This window comes from Ictidomys tridecemlineatus, chromosome 3 (genome assembly GCF_052094955.1).
Source record: "Ictidomys tridecemlineatus isolate mIctTri1 chromosome 3, mIctTri1.hap1, whole genome shotgun sequence".
Classification (NCBI taxonomy): domain Eukaryota; kingdom Metazoa; phylum Chordata; class Mammalia; order Rodentia; family Sciuridae; genus Ictidomys; species Ictidomys tridecemlineatus.
Window position 1 is genome coordinate 48,528,302 of NC_135479.1, and position 18,105 is coordinate 48,546,406.

Genomic DNA, 18,105 nt, shown 5'->3' on the forward strand with positions numbered 1-18,105 from the left:
TCCTGCAGTATGTGGTGATTCCCACCCGCCGGGCCACCGCGGTGGCCTTGCAGAGCTTCACCTCTCATCTGCTGGGCGATGCCGGAAGCCCCTACCTCATAGGCTTTGTGAGTGGCTCAGAGAGTGGGACTGGCCTGGGGAGGTTGGGGGAATTCAAGAGGTGGCCCTGCCCTCACCCCCGTCCCCACCAAATCCTCACAGATCTCGGACCTGATCCGCCAGAGCACCAAGGACTCCCCCCTCTGGGAGTTCCTGAGCCTGGGCTATGCCCTCATGCTCTGCCCCTTCGTCGTGGTCCTGGGTGGCATGTTCTTCCTCGCCACTGCTCTCTTCTTCCTCAGTGACCGTGCCAAGGCTGAGCAGCAGTGAGTGGGGCAGGGGGTGGCCTTGTGAAGCAGGGACAGCGTGGCAGCCCCTCCGCGCTGTCCTGGGGTGGGGGTAACCTGCTGCTCTAGTCCAGGGCCCAGCCCCACCACACCTCGGCCACAGGCCTTGCCAAGGCCCAGCTCCCAGCCTCCATCACACACTGGGCCAGTAGTGGCCCCAGGTGGTCTGCAGTGGTTCTAGATGGGATTTGGGTTCCTAGGTCCAGGGTTTTCAGAGCTGGGACCCTCTAACCTTCCTTTTCCTCTCATTTTCTGACCTCTTTCTCCTCTTCTCTTTACTCCTTTCTTTCTCTCTCTCTCCTCACCCCTGGGCTCTCCCACCTCCCCCTGGGGTTGACGAGGTCCCTGCCCAGCACCTCCGGTCAGCCGGCCCCTGCGATGCGATGTGCCAGAGCTGTGCCCGGGCCCGGCCCCCGCTGATGCGCCACCCTGACCCCCGCCCGTCTCTCCCCCAGGGTGAACCAGCTGGTGATGCCACCCGCATCCATGAAAGTCTGAGGTGGTGAGTGCAGGCCACAGGCCCGTGGGAGAGGGACAGGGTATTAGCGGAGCAACTTCCCTGACATCCCGGAGAAGCTCATCCCACCAACCTTGGGTTTGGTCTCTTCTTGCAGTGTTGCCCCAAGATTACTGATTTAGGCAAGGCAGGCAGGCTTCTGTTAGATTAGCTCTCTCCCTCAGAAGCGCTGAGGTTGTGGGTCAGGGCTGGGACTGACCAGGAACTCCCCAGCTTCGCACTTCCAAATCTTCCTAGAGCTGGTGATCTTCCTTAGGGCCTGGCCTCAGGAACTAGAGCTTCCTGGCAGTGCAAGACCAGTCTCCAGAGGAAGACCTGGTGGCCCAAACAACAAGGAAATGAAGGAGGGAAGGCTTGGAATGTGCCCCCAAAGCCTCACCTCTGACCTAACATCTCCCCCTTCAGGTGCTGCTGGGACAGTGAAGAACCCTCGCTCCTCCCTAGTCTGGGAGATGTCCTTCAGCATCCCGGACCTACAGGGCTGTCCCAAAGCTTTCTGTGTGACTCACAGCTGGGCACCCATTCTCTATGGCCTAGGACTGCTGAGTGGCCCTGGCTCCAAGAGGAGGCTGTGTCCTCAGTTAACCTGGAAGGCTGTGTGTGTTGGAGCCACTCAGTTGGACAGATTCCCAGTCCTGGGTTTGGGTTTCAGGGGCCCTGGGGCCAAGGGAGAAGACAGCCCCAAGTGGGAGTGTTGGGAGAACCTGGCCTGCCACCAGCTTATGTGATCTTGGGCAAGCCCCTGCCCTCCCGAGGTCATGGGGCCAGGGGGCTGGACTTCCCCACACAGTATGTTGGGCAAGGCACTCTACACAGCTTTGAAGACCCAGTGGGTGCTGGACTATACCAAGAGATGGCTCAGGCCTCAGAGCCACAATTCAAATTCTGAAGCCCTGTGAAAGGCTTGGCACAGAGACCATGCTCTGACCTTGGATTCAGGCTGGCACATGGAACCCAGCACCCTTCACTGGGTGCTTCCTACCCTGGCTGGTCACTCTGGAGGACACTTGTCCCTGCTGCCTTAGACTGGCTCTTCACCTGGAGGTCTCAGGTGAGGACTGTCCCTTTACAGGGAGCTGGCAGCAGCTGCACACCAGGCTTGAAATCTCTGGGAGCTACCCATTAGCCCACCTCTGCTGGACCCCTGGAGCACCTTCACTGACACCCCACAGATAGCCAGGGGCCCACTCCCTCCCCCCAGGCTGGCTGAGCCTTTTCCAAGGATGAGGCCCAGAGAGCAATTCCCAGAACCCAGGGGGCAGTAGCCAGCGCTCTAGCTGCTGGAGGAAGCAGCTATACACTCAGCTTCCTGCCCAGGAGATGGTCTGTGGAGGCTGAGGCCTGTCCAGTAGCCAACACCACCAGCCACAGGCTACAGTGGTTCATAGGCACGCGCATACACACTCCCAGCTGGGGGGGGGGGGGGACGGGGCGCAGGCCTTCACCCAGTCCCATCTTTGTACACACACTTATCCTTGAAACCACACGCTAGGGTAAAGCTGCCACCTCACACCAGCCCCTGGGGGAGCTGATCCCCACCACTCCATACTCCCTTGCACATTTGCTGCAATCAAGGTGGCTGTGGTCCAGGGGGGCTGTCATGGCCCATAGGAGACCCCGAGCTTGGACAATGCTCCCTTTGCCCCTTAGTTACTGACTGGCTGTGGCTTCAGTGGTGTTAGCTAGTGGAATACCCACCCCACCAAGCTCTGGGGCACCCTGGGGGCTGGACAAGGGAGTGGGGTGGGGATGGTATCCCCCAAAGACCAGTCTGGCCTCCACCCAGCCTCAGTCGGGGCCCCAGCAATGTTTTCTTGTTGTACAAGAACCAGGTCCAGTGTTGCCTCCTCTTCCTTCCGGAAGCCAAACTGCTCCTTTATTTTTTAGAGCTGCTGATTGTGAATCTCAGAGTCTTAAGAGAGAAGCCAAATATATTCCTCTTGTAAATGAAGAAGAAATAAACCTATTTAAATCATGTCCTGATGGCTCCTGTTGCAAAATGGTCTAGGGATGGGTGGGGGTTGCACCCAGGAAATGATCACACCTGCACTGGCCTGACTTCACCCCACAGCTCCGGGTTGTACCACCCTGGGATCCCTGGGGAAATACAGCCTGACAGACTAACAACTGACCCACTCCCCAGAGGCAGCAGTTGGCATCTTAGACTGCAGCTTATCTATTAAAAAAAACTAGGAGTCTACGGGGCTTCTGGTGGCGGGGGAGGAAGGGCAGGCGGGTGTCTGTGCCGCTCGTCCCTTCTTGCGCATCATTCGCTTTCTCTTGGCCCCACCCTGGAACAGGCTAGGGCTCCTGACCAAAGACAGCCTTGCCTTCTTCCGAGGCAGGGCGGACTGTGGGGATTTGCCTGAGACCTCCTTTTTGGGAAGAGCCTTCTGCCGTTGCTTTTTGCCTGCAGGCTCTGCTGGGGATGTGGGAGTGACTCCATTCACTTGGGACAGCTTCTCGCTTCTGTTTTGCAGCTTTGAGGTCTTGGCCTTTATCTTCTTCCTCCTCCTTTTGCCTGTGCTTGGGGGCTGGTCTTCACCAGTGGCTATGGCTGTGACATCCTCTGACTTGCGTTTCTTACGCTTTTTGGTCTCTGGCAAGAACCCCTTTTTCTTCCGCTTCATGCTAACAGGACTCTGGGTGGCACTGGAAACTTCCTTGGCATCCTTCTTCTCCAACTTTGGGCGCCTGGGAGGTAATGAGCAAGGCAAAAAAGTATCCAGTGAGGGCAGGGCCACCTCTACCTTGAGTTCCTGTGGGACCCAGGTACCCAAAGCTTCCATGCCCAAGAATGCAAACCAAAATAGGTACAGCATTGGTGGGAGGGTCTTTCCAGCCCCCTCCCAAGGTAAGGGTCCTCCTCCCAGAACGTACTGGACTCCCAGCATCTTCAGGGCCTGCCAGTAGAGGTCGTGGAGGCGGGTGGAGCCAATCAAGTGCTCTCCCTGCTGCAAGCTCTGCTGCAGGATCTGTTGCCGGCCCTGCAGCACGTCTAGGAGTGTGGTCAGGTTCCCAGCCCGCCTCTGCAGAGGAAGGGAAGGCTAGAGCTGCGGTGGTGATGGGAGGCAGGGCCTCTCCCTGGCTCCTGGGCCCCAGGCCTCCTGCCTTAGTCCAGCTGCTACCCCTATGTTGCTGTTTTGCAAGGTTCTGCCCTGAGCCCTGCCTTCTCCCTTTAGCACTGCGCAGAGCCCAAGCCTGCCTTCCACCTGGCTGAAACCCTTCCCTCTGGCCAGACTGAGGGGCCCAGAGGCCCATTTCCAGCTGCCTCTCTACCTTGACAGTCTGAACATCTCATACCCCACCAGCTTCGACTCAACTCCTCAGCACCCCTCCATGTCCTCTTGCTCAAGGCCGGGCTTCCTTCCTAGTTGCTGTCCACACTCAATCTTCTCCAACTCCACCCACTGCCTCCAGTGCTCCCAGACCCTTCTCAGTTCTCTTACTGAAGCCTGCAAACACCCCATACCCACCTCCACCTTGTCAGCCACAGGTGTGGTGCTGTCTTCCCAAGTGTCACCTTCAACCACACATGGCTCTATAGTCACTTAAATCAGGACAGTCTTATTCCTGCCACTGGCACCCAGTCCCCACAGTCCTGCCTGGTGATCTCCGTGCTGCCATGAAGCCCTGACTCTCCCGGGAAGTCTGTTGCCAGAACCCTATGCAATGCAAGTTCCTGACTGGGCCCAGCTGCAAGGCTGCTGCCTCACCTTGTGATTCTTGAGGAGAATGTTGAGCAGCCCCAGGGAAGATAGCTCCTTCTGGTGCTCCGACTTGTTCTGCGCCTCCCCCAGCGTGCGCAGATTCTAGGGAGGAAGTAGTCAGAATCAGGCACTGATTCTGAGGCCTTTCTGTCCATTCCCACTCACCAGACAAACCCAGAGAAAGGAAATGTCCCTTGGGACACCCTCAAACCACACTCTGGAGGCTCAAGTTCCCAGAGAACCATTCTTGATGCATTGGGAGGAGGGCGCTCCATGGCTGTTACCTCAGTAACCTTCACCAGAATCTGGACAATCAGCTGCTCCCACTCAGATTCCTCAAAACATGGTCTCAGCTCCCCCCTGGGTAAAGTCTTCTGGAGCAACTGGCAGGCCTGGACCTGCAGCAAGGAGATAGATGGTGGTTACCGGGGGCCTTGACAAGCTGGGCCAAGGCTCAGGAATCCATTGGACACCTCATAAATAAGGTCAAGTAGCTCTAGGTGATGCATAATGAACTCCCTGCTGTTCTGGCTCTGTGATCATCCACCTGTGTCCCTTCTCATATAGGTGGAAGACATTGAGGTCTGGGGACAGGCAAGGGGCCCAAGTGGCTGGGGGCAGGATCTCAGGTTGGGATAGTTCCTGGCCCTCTTATAAACTTAGTGCCACCTCCCTCCAGCCGCCTCAACAGCCTCAGTGCCCAATTAGACACCCAGGCATCTCTTGTACCTCTCTTGCAGGGAGATGAAGGGCTCAGGCCAGAATGAAAGTGGTTGCTGCAAGAGCAAAGCTGGCCTTGCCCCTCAGATCAGCCATCCTGTTTGTTGAAGAGCATACACCACAGCCAAGACCAGCAGGGCAGGGCTTCTAGGCTTCACTAATACTCAGGCAGAAGGGAGCTAAGCAAGTAATTCACATAGGCTCTGCTGGGACCAAGGAAGGCCCTTACCTGATGGCGGGGCCTTGCCGGGCCAGCAACATGCTGAATCAGGATGGGGAGCAGGTTCTTACAGATTACCTGTGGGGGATGACAAGAGCCATAAGGTGGCAACTGGACTGGGTAGAGACCCTTAGGGGGCTGGGCTGGCTCTGATACTTACTGGGAACCGGGAGAAGAGGTTGAGGAACATGGCAGCAGTGAGTGGGCTGTTGCGCTTGGTCAGGAAGGAACTCAGTGCTCCTGAATATATCGAGGTCACGAGGTTCAAGTCCAAGCAGCTGGCAGCCTGGGCCAGGTGAAAGGCAGGGTGAGGATGAGAGCAGAGCCCAGACTGCCTTCAGAAGGCCAAGGGTTGGGTCCCAGGGAAATCTTATCTTCAAACCCCCAGGTGTAAAATGATGGAGGTGGCACCCCGCCTCCTGTGATGAGCTTAGGGCCCCTCCCAAGCCCTTTCAGGACAGGCCTGGCTTACCTGTGGCTCCTGTGGCTCGGAGCTTATGTTGGTGCTGGCTCTCTTCTGCTTCTGGCTCTTGTGGATGACCTTCTTGACAGTGTTGCCCTTCAACACACGCAGCAGATAGAGAGAGGCATTGAAGTAGTAAAGGGCGACAGAGGAGTCGGCCTGGCGGCTGGCCTGCTGCACAAGCTGTTCCACCCTTGTGTGCAGAGCCTCGACCCGGTCACCCAAGTCATGGCAGTAGCGCCGGGCGCGGCACAGGTGTTGCCTTGGGGTGGGAGAGGCAGAGTCAATGAGAACTTCTGTCCACCTTACTTTTTGCCAAGCAAAGCCAACCAACTACAAGAGGAACGACCCTAAGCCCCACTTCAGGTCCTATAGATTTGCTCTGAGGTCATGAGGCAAAGGGAAGAAAAAGCTGCCCAGGCACCCAACACCCCGATTGGTCCCCATCTTCTATCGACATCCTACATGGTCTCTTGTAGGAGAGCATGGGATGAGAGGGAGGACAGTTGGTGAACTGGACACTATCCAAGCAGAAGGCAGAACTGTCTGAACAAGCGTGACCTGGAGCTGGCACGAGGTTGTCTTGGGGGCCACTACCCTGTCTGTGCAATGTTACTCGGTGTCCCAGGTCCCTAGGCCTTCTCTTCCAGCACCTGAGTTCTGGAAGGCAGGTCAGAAACTGGCACAGACATTGTCTCTCTCCAGCTGCTGCTCTAGCCCAGTTCTCTGCCTCTAGAACAGCCCTCTCCAAACCCTCTCCATCCCAGGCCTTCCCTTGCCCCCTAGTTCCTGTGGAAAATGGCTCCATGGACCAGCTCGGCCCATATGGGCCCTCCTGTTGCGCTGCCTGCCTTGCCTTCCAGCTGCAGCTGCCGTGACCAGCTCCTCACATTTCCTCCCATCTATCCTGCCCTAGGCCCCTGATGACCTCCCATTAATTCTGCAGCTCCCACTTCTCCCAGGACTGGGTTAGTGACCCCCACAGTGGACTCCCATTGTCTCTAATCCCCCACCACAGGCCTGTCATCCTGGTAGGACTACGGTACTGGATGACTGGTGTCCTAACTATTGCGAGGGCAGGGAAGGGCTGGGGCCCAAAGACTCCCAGTTCTGGGGTCTGGGTGGCATGAAGTCTGAGAATGGGAGGATGCATTAAGGGCTCTGTGAGTTACTGAGTGGCACGTGCCGCAGGTCAGAGCAGGGAGCTCGAATTATTGGACCTGGGTTTCAATCTTGGCTCAATCTTCCTATCTGGGTAACCCTGAAGGTCTGGCTATCCTCAGCCTTGGTTCTGGGCCTGTTCTACACCCCTGCCCTGCTCACATGAAGATGCGGGCCGTCTTGTGCAAAAGATCCTGCTCCTGCTGGGCGGTGCTGCTGCTGCGCATGCTGCGCCGGATGATGCTCAGCAGCGGTTCCAGCAGCTCCAGGACCAAGGGGTTCTCAGGCTGCTTGGTCACCAGCACCTCAATAAGGTCCAGCACCTATGGCCAAGGTGGGGCGGAGTGGTCAGTCAGCATGGGAGCTTGTGCATAGGGAGGGGAGGGGCAGGGTCCAGGCGGCCTGCATGCTCACCCGGATCTGGAAGGCCACCCGGAGCGCCTTCTCCTTTTGCTGCTTGTTCTTCTCATCTTTCCGGGCCTGAATACGCAGCTTCTGCTCGGCAAAGAGGCTGGCGAGGTTCTGGTCCAGAGCCATCATGGCTTCATCCCCCAGCTCCTCTTCATCCTCCTCACCATCCACTCCACCCTGAGAAACAGGGGCCCAGCCATCAGCCTGGCCTCAGGAAGGCACAGACACACACAGCCATGTACAAGTCCCTCCCTTGGCTCCTGCTCACCAGCGCCTTCCCAGCATGTAGCACGGCCATTAGCTGCTGGCGGAAGCCGGGGTCCACGTCCTCATCACGCTCCTCCTCCTCGCTCTCCTCTCCATCCTCACTATCTTCTTCACTCTCTGAGTTTCGATTGTCTTCACTGTCCTTATTCTCATTCTGTGGTGGCATGTGAGTCATACCTCCCCAATGCCACCTGCCTGCTGACAGCTGCCCACCCAGCCCTGCCCCTCACTGCCAGGTACCTCTGAATCCATTAGTTGCTTCTCATCGGAATCATCAGTGACCACCACGTTGTCATCCTCATCCTGGTTTGTCTCAGGGTTCAGCACCTGGGAAGGATTCCCAGGTCAATTCCTACCTACTGCACCATACCCCAGCCCACCTCAGGACACTGGTCTTGGTCAAAGGTTCTCCTCTCAGGAAGAAAATGGGTTACCAGTGTCTCCTTGACAAGCCTCAGGTGCCTGGAAGAGGCTGGCAGGGCAATAGCTTGAGCAAGGACCCCATGCCCCCTGACAGCTGGTTAGAGTAGGGGACAGAGGGATGATATGGCACCCCTAGTACAGCATGGTATAGGGTGAGCCCCACCCCAGATTCCTCTTCCCAAAGGCCCAACTCACATCCAGGACTAGCTGCAGAGCACGTGGGGTCAGGTGGGGGCAGATGTGGCCAAACACATTCCGGGCCACCTGGCGCATCAGGTGGCTGGGCTGGGCCAATAGGGACAGCAGGATCTCCACCATCACCTCCACCCATGGTGGTTCCTGTGAGTCTGTGAGCAGGGAAGAGGGCTGAGTCTGGGCACAATACTGCTGGCCTGGCTACCCAGGTCAGCCCTGTTCTGGCTCCCTATCACCCCCAAGGACATACCCTTCCTACCCTACCCCAGGGGCAATGACCCACCAGTGGCTTTGGCACGGGAACGGCGGCGGGACTTCTCCCCCATGCTCTTCTTGATGCAGGTCTGGATGTCACCTAGGAGATCACAGCTCTCTGTGGGAGACTAAGGGCAGAAGAGAAATCAGGGGTGGGGCCTTGCTCATGCCCCTGCTGAGCCAGGGGAGGGGCTGACCACACAGGAGTAGCTGGCACTTTAGAGGCTTTGAACACTCTGGTAACTGTCTGCCCTGTGACAGTCACTGTCATCACCCAGAATGGAAGACAAGGGGCAGCCCAAGAGCTAATGACCCTTTTACACATCACATATAACCCCTGGATCTGAGAGCCCTTGGGGAACATGGAACCCAATTTTCCCTTTGATAACTAGAGAAGCAGAACCTGAGGAAGCCAGTGGGTCACAGACTCCCAATGCACAATTTTATGTTACCACCCCTCACACTTGGCTTGGCATTAAACTTGAAAATAATTAAACTTTAATCCACCATGTTGGGGGTGAGGCACCTGTAGAAAGCATTCTCTGATGTGAGGTACCTAGAAGGAAGATGTCCCTTTCATGATGCATTGGGCAGCTTTGATGTCTAGGGCAGGGGAATGGGAGCCTAAGCCCTGGCCACTGGTCTTCAGCTACCTGGTGGTGTGACTGGGCAGGTGCCTGTCCTGTGGGTTGCAAGTCAATCTCAGAGACCCCAGGGTCTGGGATAGGTTACACACGTGTCCAAGAATTACTGGAGTCCTATCGCTATCAAAGGCCCGATGCCAGATACTGGAAATAAAAGCCTCAGCCAAGTGGCGAGAAAAGAACAAAGGCAGGACCTGTCTATTCAGATTTACTAAGACCTAAAGCAGCCTCATTAAGAGCTTTGGCCACCTCAAGAATGCCTCTGAAGAAACCAGGGCTTAGTGTCAAGAAGAAACCCCACAGGTCACAAGTGTTACTGGCACTGAGCTTTACATGTGCTCAAAGATTCTTGTTCAAAAGAACAGAAAGGGAGACACCATAGTCTAGGAGGATCCACAGTGAGGAAAAACAAACCTCAGCCACTACCACTGTCTTGCAGGGAGGAGAAACATAAAAACTAGGTATCATTTTTAACTGACTATCAAAATGACACACCCAATGGATGCTGGGATTGCCTCCCCAAGGCCCAATTTCTCCTTCTAATCCATCACCTCTGGTCAGTGAGGAACATCTGGGAAGTCCTGAGGGACAATTGTAACCCAGCCACTTATTATGAGGTACAGGACAAGTTACTTGTTTTTGATTCCCTATAATTCAGATGCGGGGAAGTGCCTACTTCAAAGCTGTGGGGATTACAAGAGGCCCTGCATGGAAAGCTTGGGATGCTGTCTGGTGTCTGGCAAGCTGACAGAGATTTCCCCTGGGTTGCAAAGTCTGCATAGGACTGGGATATCTTGGGAAACCTAACTTCTGCCCCCACAGAGCCTTCCCTGGCCATCAGAGAGCCCTTGAGCCTCTCAATATGGGATCCATTGTGCCCTAGAACACCAAGTTCCTATGTCCCTCCCTTCCAGATCACCATACCTTGAAGAGATGGATGCCCACCAGGAGCAAGAGGTGCTGGAAGGCAGTGGCCTTTGCCTCTGATGAGCGGGCCTCTAGTTCCTTCAGGGTCTCTAGCATCCTGTGGCAAGATAGGGATGTTTGCAGACGACTGCTGCCAGCCAGACCTAAGTGTCCCACCCACCTTTGAAGTTCCATGCCCTCACTGGTCCCAGGCCTGGCGCTGCTCCGTTGTGAAGGGTGTCACGGCATCCACGTTGCTGCTGTGGTTCAATAGCGTGTCTGCCAACTGCACCAGGTGGTACGTCCAAGACTTCCCACCCTGGGTCTGGTCTGGTGCTTGCTTGAACTTTATGCTGAGTGTCTGTAGCAGGCTGGGCAAGAGTGGAGACAGGGGTCACAGGTCTCTACTAGTGAACATGACACCATTCCTCTACCCACCCCAGGATTCAGTCCCCAGGCCCAGGACCTAGAAGAACACACTGGAACTTTGCTGTTGCTCCCAGCTTGTAATAGGAAGAAGCAAGTGTTCTCAAGGCCACTGTCACCCCCCAGGCTTCTCCTGAGTTGCCCAAGTCCCACCTGAAGAAAGCGGTGATGATGAAATCTCTGGTGCGGACATCCAGAGGGATGGAAAGCTGCTGCTTAGTCTCTGGAATCTGATCCACGGGATTCTTTGTCTTAAAGAACGAGTGGAACAAACAAAATCTGGGGAAAGCAATGAGTGCTGCCTATCAGCGCCATTTGTTTTGACAGGTTCCCCTCTTGAGGTGGCACCAAAGATGGTGTGGTACCAGGAGGAAGGAGACATAACTCTGGTTTTGGGCACAGACTCTGGGGCCTACGGGGCAAGGCCAGAAGCAAACAGGCAATGATAGGAAGGGGTCATTTCTCTGGCCCGAATCCCCAGCTGAGCATGGAGCTAAAAGGAGAGCCCCTCCCTTGGACCAAAGCAGATGTGAGGTTGTGCAGCCAATGGCCAAGGCCCATGCAGGGCTGGTGAGGCTGCTTCCTGTGGGATTGTGTGCATGGAACAAACACCCCCCCCCCCCGGCTCTGTGTCTGGCAGATGGGAGATATGGAGCTTCCCATACAACATCTGTGTGCAAAGGATGCTGTAGCACATGCAGGGCAAGCCTGAGCCTGTCAGGCCTCGGAAGCCCCACACTTCCTAGGTTTCTGGAGAATTCCTCTAAATCCCTCTGCTTGCTGCTCCCTAGTATAGCTCAACCTGAAGGCATCTGGCTCAATGAGGACCCAAACTAGGACTAGGCAAAGGACCCAATTATTTGGCCATACCACCCACAGGGAGTTGAGGAAGCAGACACATTTTGTACCTGGCCACCTGATCAATCAAGGCCTCTTCCTTCTCCTGGTGCAACTGGTCCACAATGTTCACCATTCGGTGGATGATCCATTTCCGCAGACGGTACACAGCTCGCTCAGGCCTGGAGAGACAGTAGCTAAGGTCATGGAAGCCATTCAGAGATGTCAAAAGCAGGATATTCTTTTGCCCCATCTTGACAGGAAACCAAGATCTTCCAAAACACCAGGGTGGCAAGGCCAAGGCCATCCTTAAGAGCTAAGGTTCCTCCCTGCACCCTTTTGTAGTTTGAAGCCACAACACTGGGAGAGTCTGGGTACAGTAGTTCAGGAAGAAAAATCCAGAAGCCTGGGTATGCCCCCTGTCCCCAGGCCCACTCACATGTTGAGTGAAGCATCTTGGGATTTCTTCTGGTTGGTGGTGCTAAACTCAATCAAGGAGTCCAGGTTGGGCTTAAGAAACATGTCCTGTAGCCAGGCCACATAGTCCTGCAGGGCCTGGGGATTCAGGAACTGCGTGACCCGCCAGAAGGTAGGCATGACAGGGAGGCCCTGTTCGGTAATGGATGAGAAGGCCACCAGCACAGCCAACTGCCGCTCAGGGTCATCCTGGCTCCCCTCCAGGAAAGTGCCAATGTACTCGCTCATTTCTGGGACAAACTTGAACTGGTTCGGGAGCTGTAAGAATTAGGCATGGGTTAGCACCACCAGCCTCTTCCACTACAGGATGAACCCAGGTCCAGAACCCCTCCTCTGTACCCAGCTGGGTTGAACTTAAAACTTGCAATGACTCCCTGTTCCCCCATCACTTCTGTTTGGTGTCAAGGCCTCCCTATATCTGACATCTCCTGTTTATGCACCGCCAGCCTCAGAAGGTCCCCATTTCACTTCAACCGGCGGGGATGGGCTGCTTTCCCAGCTTGATGCAGTGTGGAGGGGTGGTTAAGAGTCCAGGCTGACCTGGGCTTGAATCCTGCTATGCCAGTTTCCTAGCTGCACTATCCTAGAATTAAAAAACCACCAGTTCTCACATGCTTACTATGTGTCAATGCCATGCTACATTTTCTTGCAACTTGTTTAATCTTCATATCCTTTGCAATCTGGGAAGTCTAAACAGACAACTGGCTATACTCACTTATAAGTGGACTTGATGACAGAAGGGCCTGAGCCTGTCCAAACTCCCTTCAGGCTGGGGTCAGGCAGCTCACCCTACCCAGAGGCCAGGGACCCCCCAGGCCCCCAGACCCTCCTCCTTGGCAGGAAGAGGTTGCTGTCTGGCCCTTCCTTTTTGGCAATGCTGAACAACACAGCATAAAGCCCACCTTAGTAGTGACCGTGTGTTCTCCGAAAAGGCGGATCAAGTCTCCCTGCATCACCAACTGTAGCTGCTCTGTGGATAGCAGGGGCAGGGCTGCGCCCAGCAGACGGAAACACAGGTAGCTAAGGAATGGGACAAAGCCTGGTCAGAGCTCCCAGTGCCCTAGACTGGACTGCAGGGCAGGTCTCACCCATACAGGGAGTGGGGTGGGGGGTGGTGAAGGGGAGATGATGCCACACGCACCAGGCTGGCCAGGACTGCTTCTTTAGCAGCCCTTGCTCTACCACTTCCTTCCAGAACCGTGAGAACCTGTCCTCCTTCAGTGCCAGGCGGAGCAGGTTCAAAGCCAGGCCGGGCAGCTTATGTTCCTTCTTCACAGAGGTGGCCACCATCTTCAGTACATTCACCAGACTGGGGAGGATGGCAGAGGGGACTCAGTAAACACCCACTAGAAGACAAGGGTGCAGTGTTCCCAGGGCGAGCTCATTGACCCAATTCCCTCACACCTGGGAATATTCTCATCTGACAGCAGGTCGACTGATCCCATCAGCTTCTTGAGCTTTGTGGGCACCTTTTGCTGAGCCAATAGGAAGAGCTCCAGGTGGTGAGGGGAACTGAGAACTACATTCAGGTCACCTGTGATGACCTCCGGCAAGATCTCCTGGAATGTGGCCTCTGGGACCTGGTAATGGGGAGACAGGTTAAGACAAAGTAGCTCCCTCTAGGACCTGTTCTATCTATGGGGCTTCATGGCATTGTTAGTCTGAAGTAGGATAGTTACAATCTACCTTGACAGGTACCAGGGCATTTGCTAGAAATATCTCAAATTCCCAGGAAGCTGAGTTTGTAAAGCACCCCATTAATGCTAACTGAACTGGAGTTATGCTTTAAGTTATTCTTTTTCTGGTCTTATAGAGGATGAACCCATTTTTTATATAAGGGCCCTGTGTGAAGAGATGGGATTTGGATTCAGGTCCTTCTGGCTTTGAGGTAAGACTGCACAGAAAGCCAGTTTGGGACATGTCAGGCCCCTTCCTTTTTCTTCAGTAGCAAATGGTTCTAGTATGAACCTACTTCAGTCTCAGGAAGGGCAATGGAGGCCCATGAAAGGTCAGCCTTGACCACAATAACAAGAAATGTTTAACATACTCGCTGTGTGTCAGGCATTATCTAAAATCTGTGCTGCTCAGCAGGAAAACCACTAGCCATGTATGGCTACCAAGTACTTGTAATGCATCTTACCTGAAAGAAAATGTGTTCTAAGTATGAAATACATGCTTGATTTCAGAGATATAATACAAAAAGAATGAATCTGTCCTTACATGGATTGCATGTTTAAATGAGCATCTTAGACTTACTACTAGATTAAGTAAAATATTATCAAACTACAGCTTTAGTTTTACCTTTTCAACGCAAGTACTGAAAACTTTCCAGTTACACACCTTTATAATTCTATAGGACAGTGCTACTCTAGAGTGTTCTCATGTGGTAATTGGAGTCTTCTCAATGTTTCCATAGCAGATAATGTGACCCGTGATAGATCCCACAGTGGTAAGCCCATACCTCAGAGAGGATGTCCATAAGGGCCTTCAGGGGCTGACTGTGTAAGTGGTTGTAGTGCTGGGCCAAGGTTTGCAGCAACTTTACTGACTTCAGCAGGGCCTCCTGGTCCTGGTATATAGAGGGCAGAGAGCGTGTTAAATGTTACTGTGCCCACCCCACTTCCAAGTTAGTCCATGTGCCCCCTGTATCCCCAAAGCCTTTACCTTTACCAGCCGGCCAGACTGAAAGAGGGCTAGCACCCCAAACAGGTTTGCAAAGAGAGCAGATCTCATCATTGCCTAGAAAAGGATTCCAGACCTAGGTGAGAAGAGCGCAAATGCTTTCCATCCCCCCATCCCTTCACCCAGAGTGAGAGCGAGATTGTTGACTTCCCTAGGGACGGCTCACCTTCTTCACCTTCTCCAGATCATATTTTTCTTGTATCTGTTGCAGGATGCTGCACAAAGGGATGTCTTCAAAAGACTGTAACAGCTGCCAGGAGTAGGGGCGGGAGGAAGAAAGGGGCTCAGCAGGGAGGCCCAGCTATGTGCCACCAGACACCAACCTCCATTCTTCCTTCAACTTTTCCCAGGAAACCCTGGCTCCAGAGTCTCACCCCAAGGATGCCTGAGGATGGACTACCACGGCTCAAATGTAATTGAATCTTGCTTCCCTGCCCCAGCCCCACCAGGGATTCAGAAGGTAGGTCTATAGTGGCTATGCCCCCTTAGGTTGCTTGCCTGTGATTCCCAGACAACCCACCCCATTCTCACCACCTGCTCTGAGCCTCTTTAGGCTGATCCTAAAGAAGTAAGTTTTTACTCTTTTGTACAAGTTTCTCAGAGAATGGCCCATGATCAGCTGAAATCCCTCATGTGGCCAGGGCGCTGAGCTTTGCTGGAGTCCACTCCAAAATTTCCCGATCCCAGCAGCCACATCTAAGAGGTATGCTGCTAATTTAAGTATCAAAGGTACTCAGTATGCTGGGGATGGGGGCAGATAGGGAGTTCGAGGAAAGCCTGGGCAACACAGTCAGGCCCGGGTATCAAAAACATTAAAGAAAACTTGTTCAAATTTTTATTCCACCTGCCCGAATTTCTTCCTAGCCAGGCCTTGCTCACACTAGCTCCATGTGAGGATGCCCTGGGCTTCTCATTCAGACGGCCCCCTTTCCTGCAGCGGAGACACCTGTTCTCATTGCACCCCACCACTCTGCCCAGGAGCCCCGCCTCACCTGTGCCAGAGCCAGACTGAAGCACGGCCGAGCGGTTTCTCTCCCCGTCCCCAGTCCAGTGATTAGGCGCTTCAGGGCATACTTCATCTCAGATCCCTAAGGAACCAAAGCGTTCCCCGTGTGGAGCAGTGACAAAAGGGCCCGCCCTCACCCTCCTTAGCACCAGGGTCGCTACCACAGGTCCCTGTCCCAAATCTCGGGGCCCGAGGCAGCTTCCTAGCCGGGACTTCCGCGGCGCGCTGCGCCAGGCCCCGCCACCATACCGTCGGCCTGGTGCGCAGGTAATCCAGTAGTTTCTCGGTGGCCTCAAGCCGCGTCTCCTGATGCGGCTTTGCAATGTCCCAGAAGAAGTCCAAGAACTCGCGGCTATGCTCCAGCAGGCCATGGCGGTCGGCCTGCGTCGCATCTTGGGTAGAAACAGGCTCCGCCACATCGCAACTCTTGATCTCCGCCATGCTCCACGGAACACGTGGGGTCGGAAGACAGCAGCTTCCAGGTCAGGCCTCGGCGCAGGCGTACTGGGTCGGCCCGCCTACGGGCCGGGGCGGGGCCTGCCGGGCCGGGGCGGGGCCAGAGAGGGGCCAGAGTTTTCCGCTCCCTGAGTGGAAAACCCTCAGTTCGTTCCTCTCTTTTTCAGCATACGGCATGGGTTCCTGCATATCCCACTCGGAAAATAGGTCCAAGTGAGGGCGATCGATCCATCTCGTCCCAGAGCGGCCCCTGCGAGCATTGAGCCATTCAACAATTATTGAGCTCTACTGGGTGCTGTGCACCGTGCTGAACCGGGCCGCGGGCTGGAACAAAGCCACCAATTAGATGTACTTTCTTTCTAATGGGAGGAGGCGGCTGAGAACTAGTAGTCAAATACACTCACAAAGATAACTATGGAAAAAAGAAAAGAAGAAGAAGGAATGTAGGAGGTCAGAGGCAGCTTTTTAAATTTTGAAGGGTGTGAATACAATGCCCGTTAAAAAATCTTGCTAATTGAAAAGAATTCAGTAGGTTCTAAAATACTGATTTGAGGGAGTGGTCAGTCACCGGGAGGTGACTTGTGGGCTGACGTGAATGACAAGAAGAACCCATTCTCCCCTAGGGCAAAGATCTAGGAGGGGCAAAGGACATTGCTGCTACAGAAACCCTAGAGATGAAGGGGAGGAGGCTGGTAGAGGGTGGGGGTGGGGTTCAGAGAAGCAAGCCCCTACAGCACCCCAGGCCAGGATCAGGAGTTTGGATTTCATTCTGAGTGTGCTGGGAGGTCCCTGGAGAGTTTCACATCATATTTGCATTTTAAAAAGATTATCTGGCTGCTGTGTGTGGGATGGATTGCAGGCAAAGGTAGAAGAAGCAGGAAGATGGAAGATGCGTGGATTAAACCATTGTGATATGAAAACAGATCAGATTTGGGCTAATTAGAAGTTGGTTGGAGTGGGGATTGGAGGAGGTGATGGGTTGGGTGTCAGGGAAGAGGAATAGACAGGGATGCCAGGTTTGGGGCTAAAATAACTAGATAGATTTTGGTACATTACTAAGTTGGGAGATAAAGATTTTTTTTTTTCCTGAGGGGGAGATAGAGATGGTGGGATGGAGAGTTCTATTAAATCAGAGTTGCTCTTTACAATGGCAGAGAAGGGGGTGGATTCTGGCCACCCCTGCTTCTTGGCTTGGAAAGGGTCGTATCTGAAGGCAGACTCAAAGATAGGTCGTCAGTCAGAATGAAGGCCAATTTGGATCTGGGAAGTTGGAGAGGGATTGAAATGCTAATGCCTTCAGAGCCCTTCCTCCATCCTATCAAGATAACCAGCTCCCGGGTTGGGGATATAGTTGATGGAGCACTTGCCTTGGCGTGTACTAGGCCCTGGGTTCAATCCCAACACCACACACACACACACACACACACACACACACACACAAAAATCTGCCCCTGCTCCAACCTATTGCGAAGGTAACCTTCTCCCTCCCAGGAGAACTCTATGTTATTCCTCTTTAAATAAACCCTACTTCAAATGCTTGTCTTGGCATGCTTCTCTAATGTTATACTTCAACACGTGAGGGAGCAGCACTCAGCACCGATAAACGGTGGTATCATATTCAGAGAGACCCCAGTCCTAGAGAGAAGGTCTGGGCCAAGCTTGACCCTTGAATACCATACACCCAGCTTCAGTCCCCTGGTAACCAGTTCCCTGGGACACCTCCTACTTACCCTTGTGAAGCCAGATTTAAAGACAGGTAGTTAGTGTAGCTAGGTAAGTCAGGTCTGCTGGAGTCCCATTTGAGTTAGGAAACTGCCCCTGAGAGATTGAAATGTTAAGGTCTCCAAAGCCCTGCCTCTAGTGCCCATCCTAAAGAATTGTTAATGAGCTGGGCACAGGGGTGCATGCCTGTAATCCCAGCAGTTTGGGAGGCTGAGGCAGGA

General features: G+C 54.2%; 2 protein-coding genes and 1 long non-coding RNA gene across 4 annotated transcripts in view; 2 read left to right on the forward strand and 1 right to left on the reverse strand.

Annotated features, from left to right (window-relative positions):
* Spns2 (SPNS lysolipid transporter 2, sphingosine-1-phosphate) overlaps positions 1–2,880 on the forward strand; it is a 36,799-nt gene extending 33,919 nt beyond the window's left edge. The window contains exons 10-13 of one of the 2 annotated variants that reach the window (XM_078042694.1): positions 9–107; positions 202–365; positions 842–888; positions 1,309–2,880. In XM_078042694.1, coding sequence (XP_077898820.1) covers positions 9–107; positions 202–365; positions 842–884 — 306 coding nt within the window. In that variant the 3' untranslated portion in view covers positions 885–888; positions 1,309–2,880. Of the gene's footprint in view, positions 1–8; positions 108–201; positions 366–727; positions 889–1,308 lie in introns of those variants that run through there. The other variant, XM_078042693.1, reaches the window with a different exon arrangement.
* On the reverse strand, positions 2,744–16,193 carry Mybbp1a (MYB binding protein 1a). The gene is made up of 26 exons (XM_005337319.5): positions 15,956–16,193; positions 15,693–15,788; positions 14,867–14,950; positions 14,683–14,757; positions 14,480–14,587; positions 13,423–13,598; positions 13,160–13,327; positions 12,921–13,038; positions 11,981–12,276; positions 11,613–11,723; positions 10,858–10,983; positions 10,482–10,649; positions 10,297–10,396; positions 8,757–8,856; positions 8,474–8,625; positions 8,096–8,182; positions 7,857–8,009; positions 7,592–7,765; positions 7,340–7,500; positions 6,026–6,278; positions 5,714–5,839; positions 5,563–5,631; positions 4,898–5,011; positions 4,620–4,715; positions 3,784–3,932; positions 2,744–3,597 (listed from the first exon to the last, which is right to left on the reverse strand). The coding sequence occupies exons 1-26, from the start codon at positions 16,145–16,147 to the stop codon at positions 3,093–3,095; spliced, it is 3,957 nt and encodes a 1,318-aa protein (XP_005337376.2). The 5' UTR covers positions 16,148–16,193; the 3' UTR covers positions 2,744–3,092.
* On the forward strand, positions 14,579–17,700 carry LOC144376152 (uncharacterized). The gene is made up of 2 exons (XR_013436280.1): positions 14,579–15,160; positions 16,330–17,700. It is a non-coding gene; the product is annotated as an uncharacterized LOC144376152 (long non-coding RNA).
* Positions 17,701–18,105: the final 405 nt, after the last annotated feature.

What these genes read in the sequence shown, in the direction of transcription:
- Mybbp1a (XM_005337319.5), bottom strand. Translation starts at nt 16,147, where the DNA reads ATGGCGGAGATCAAGAGTTGCGATGTGGCGGAGCCTGTTTCTACCCAA. An exon ending in CAGCGCCAGGCCTGGGACCA is followed by an intron (nt 10,397 to 10,481) that starts GTGAGGGCATGG and finishes ATCTTGCCACAG; the next exon opens with GATGCTAGAGACCCTGAAGG. An exon ending in TACATGCTGGGAAGGCGCTG is followed by an intron (nt 7,766 to 7,856) that starts GTGAGCAGGAGC and finishes CCTGTTTCTCAG; the next exon opens with GGTGGAGTGGATGGTGAGGA.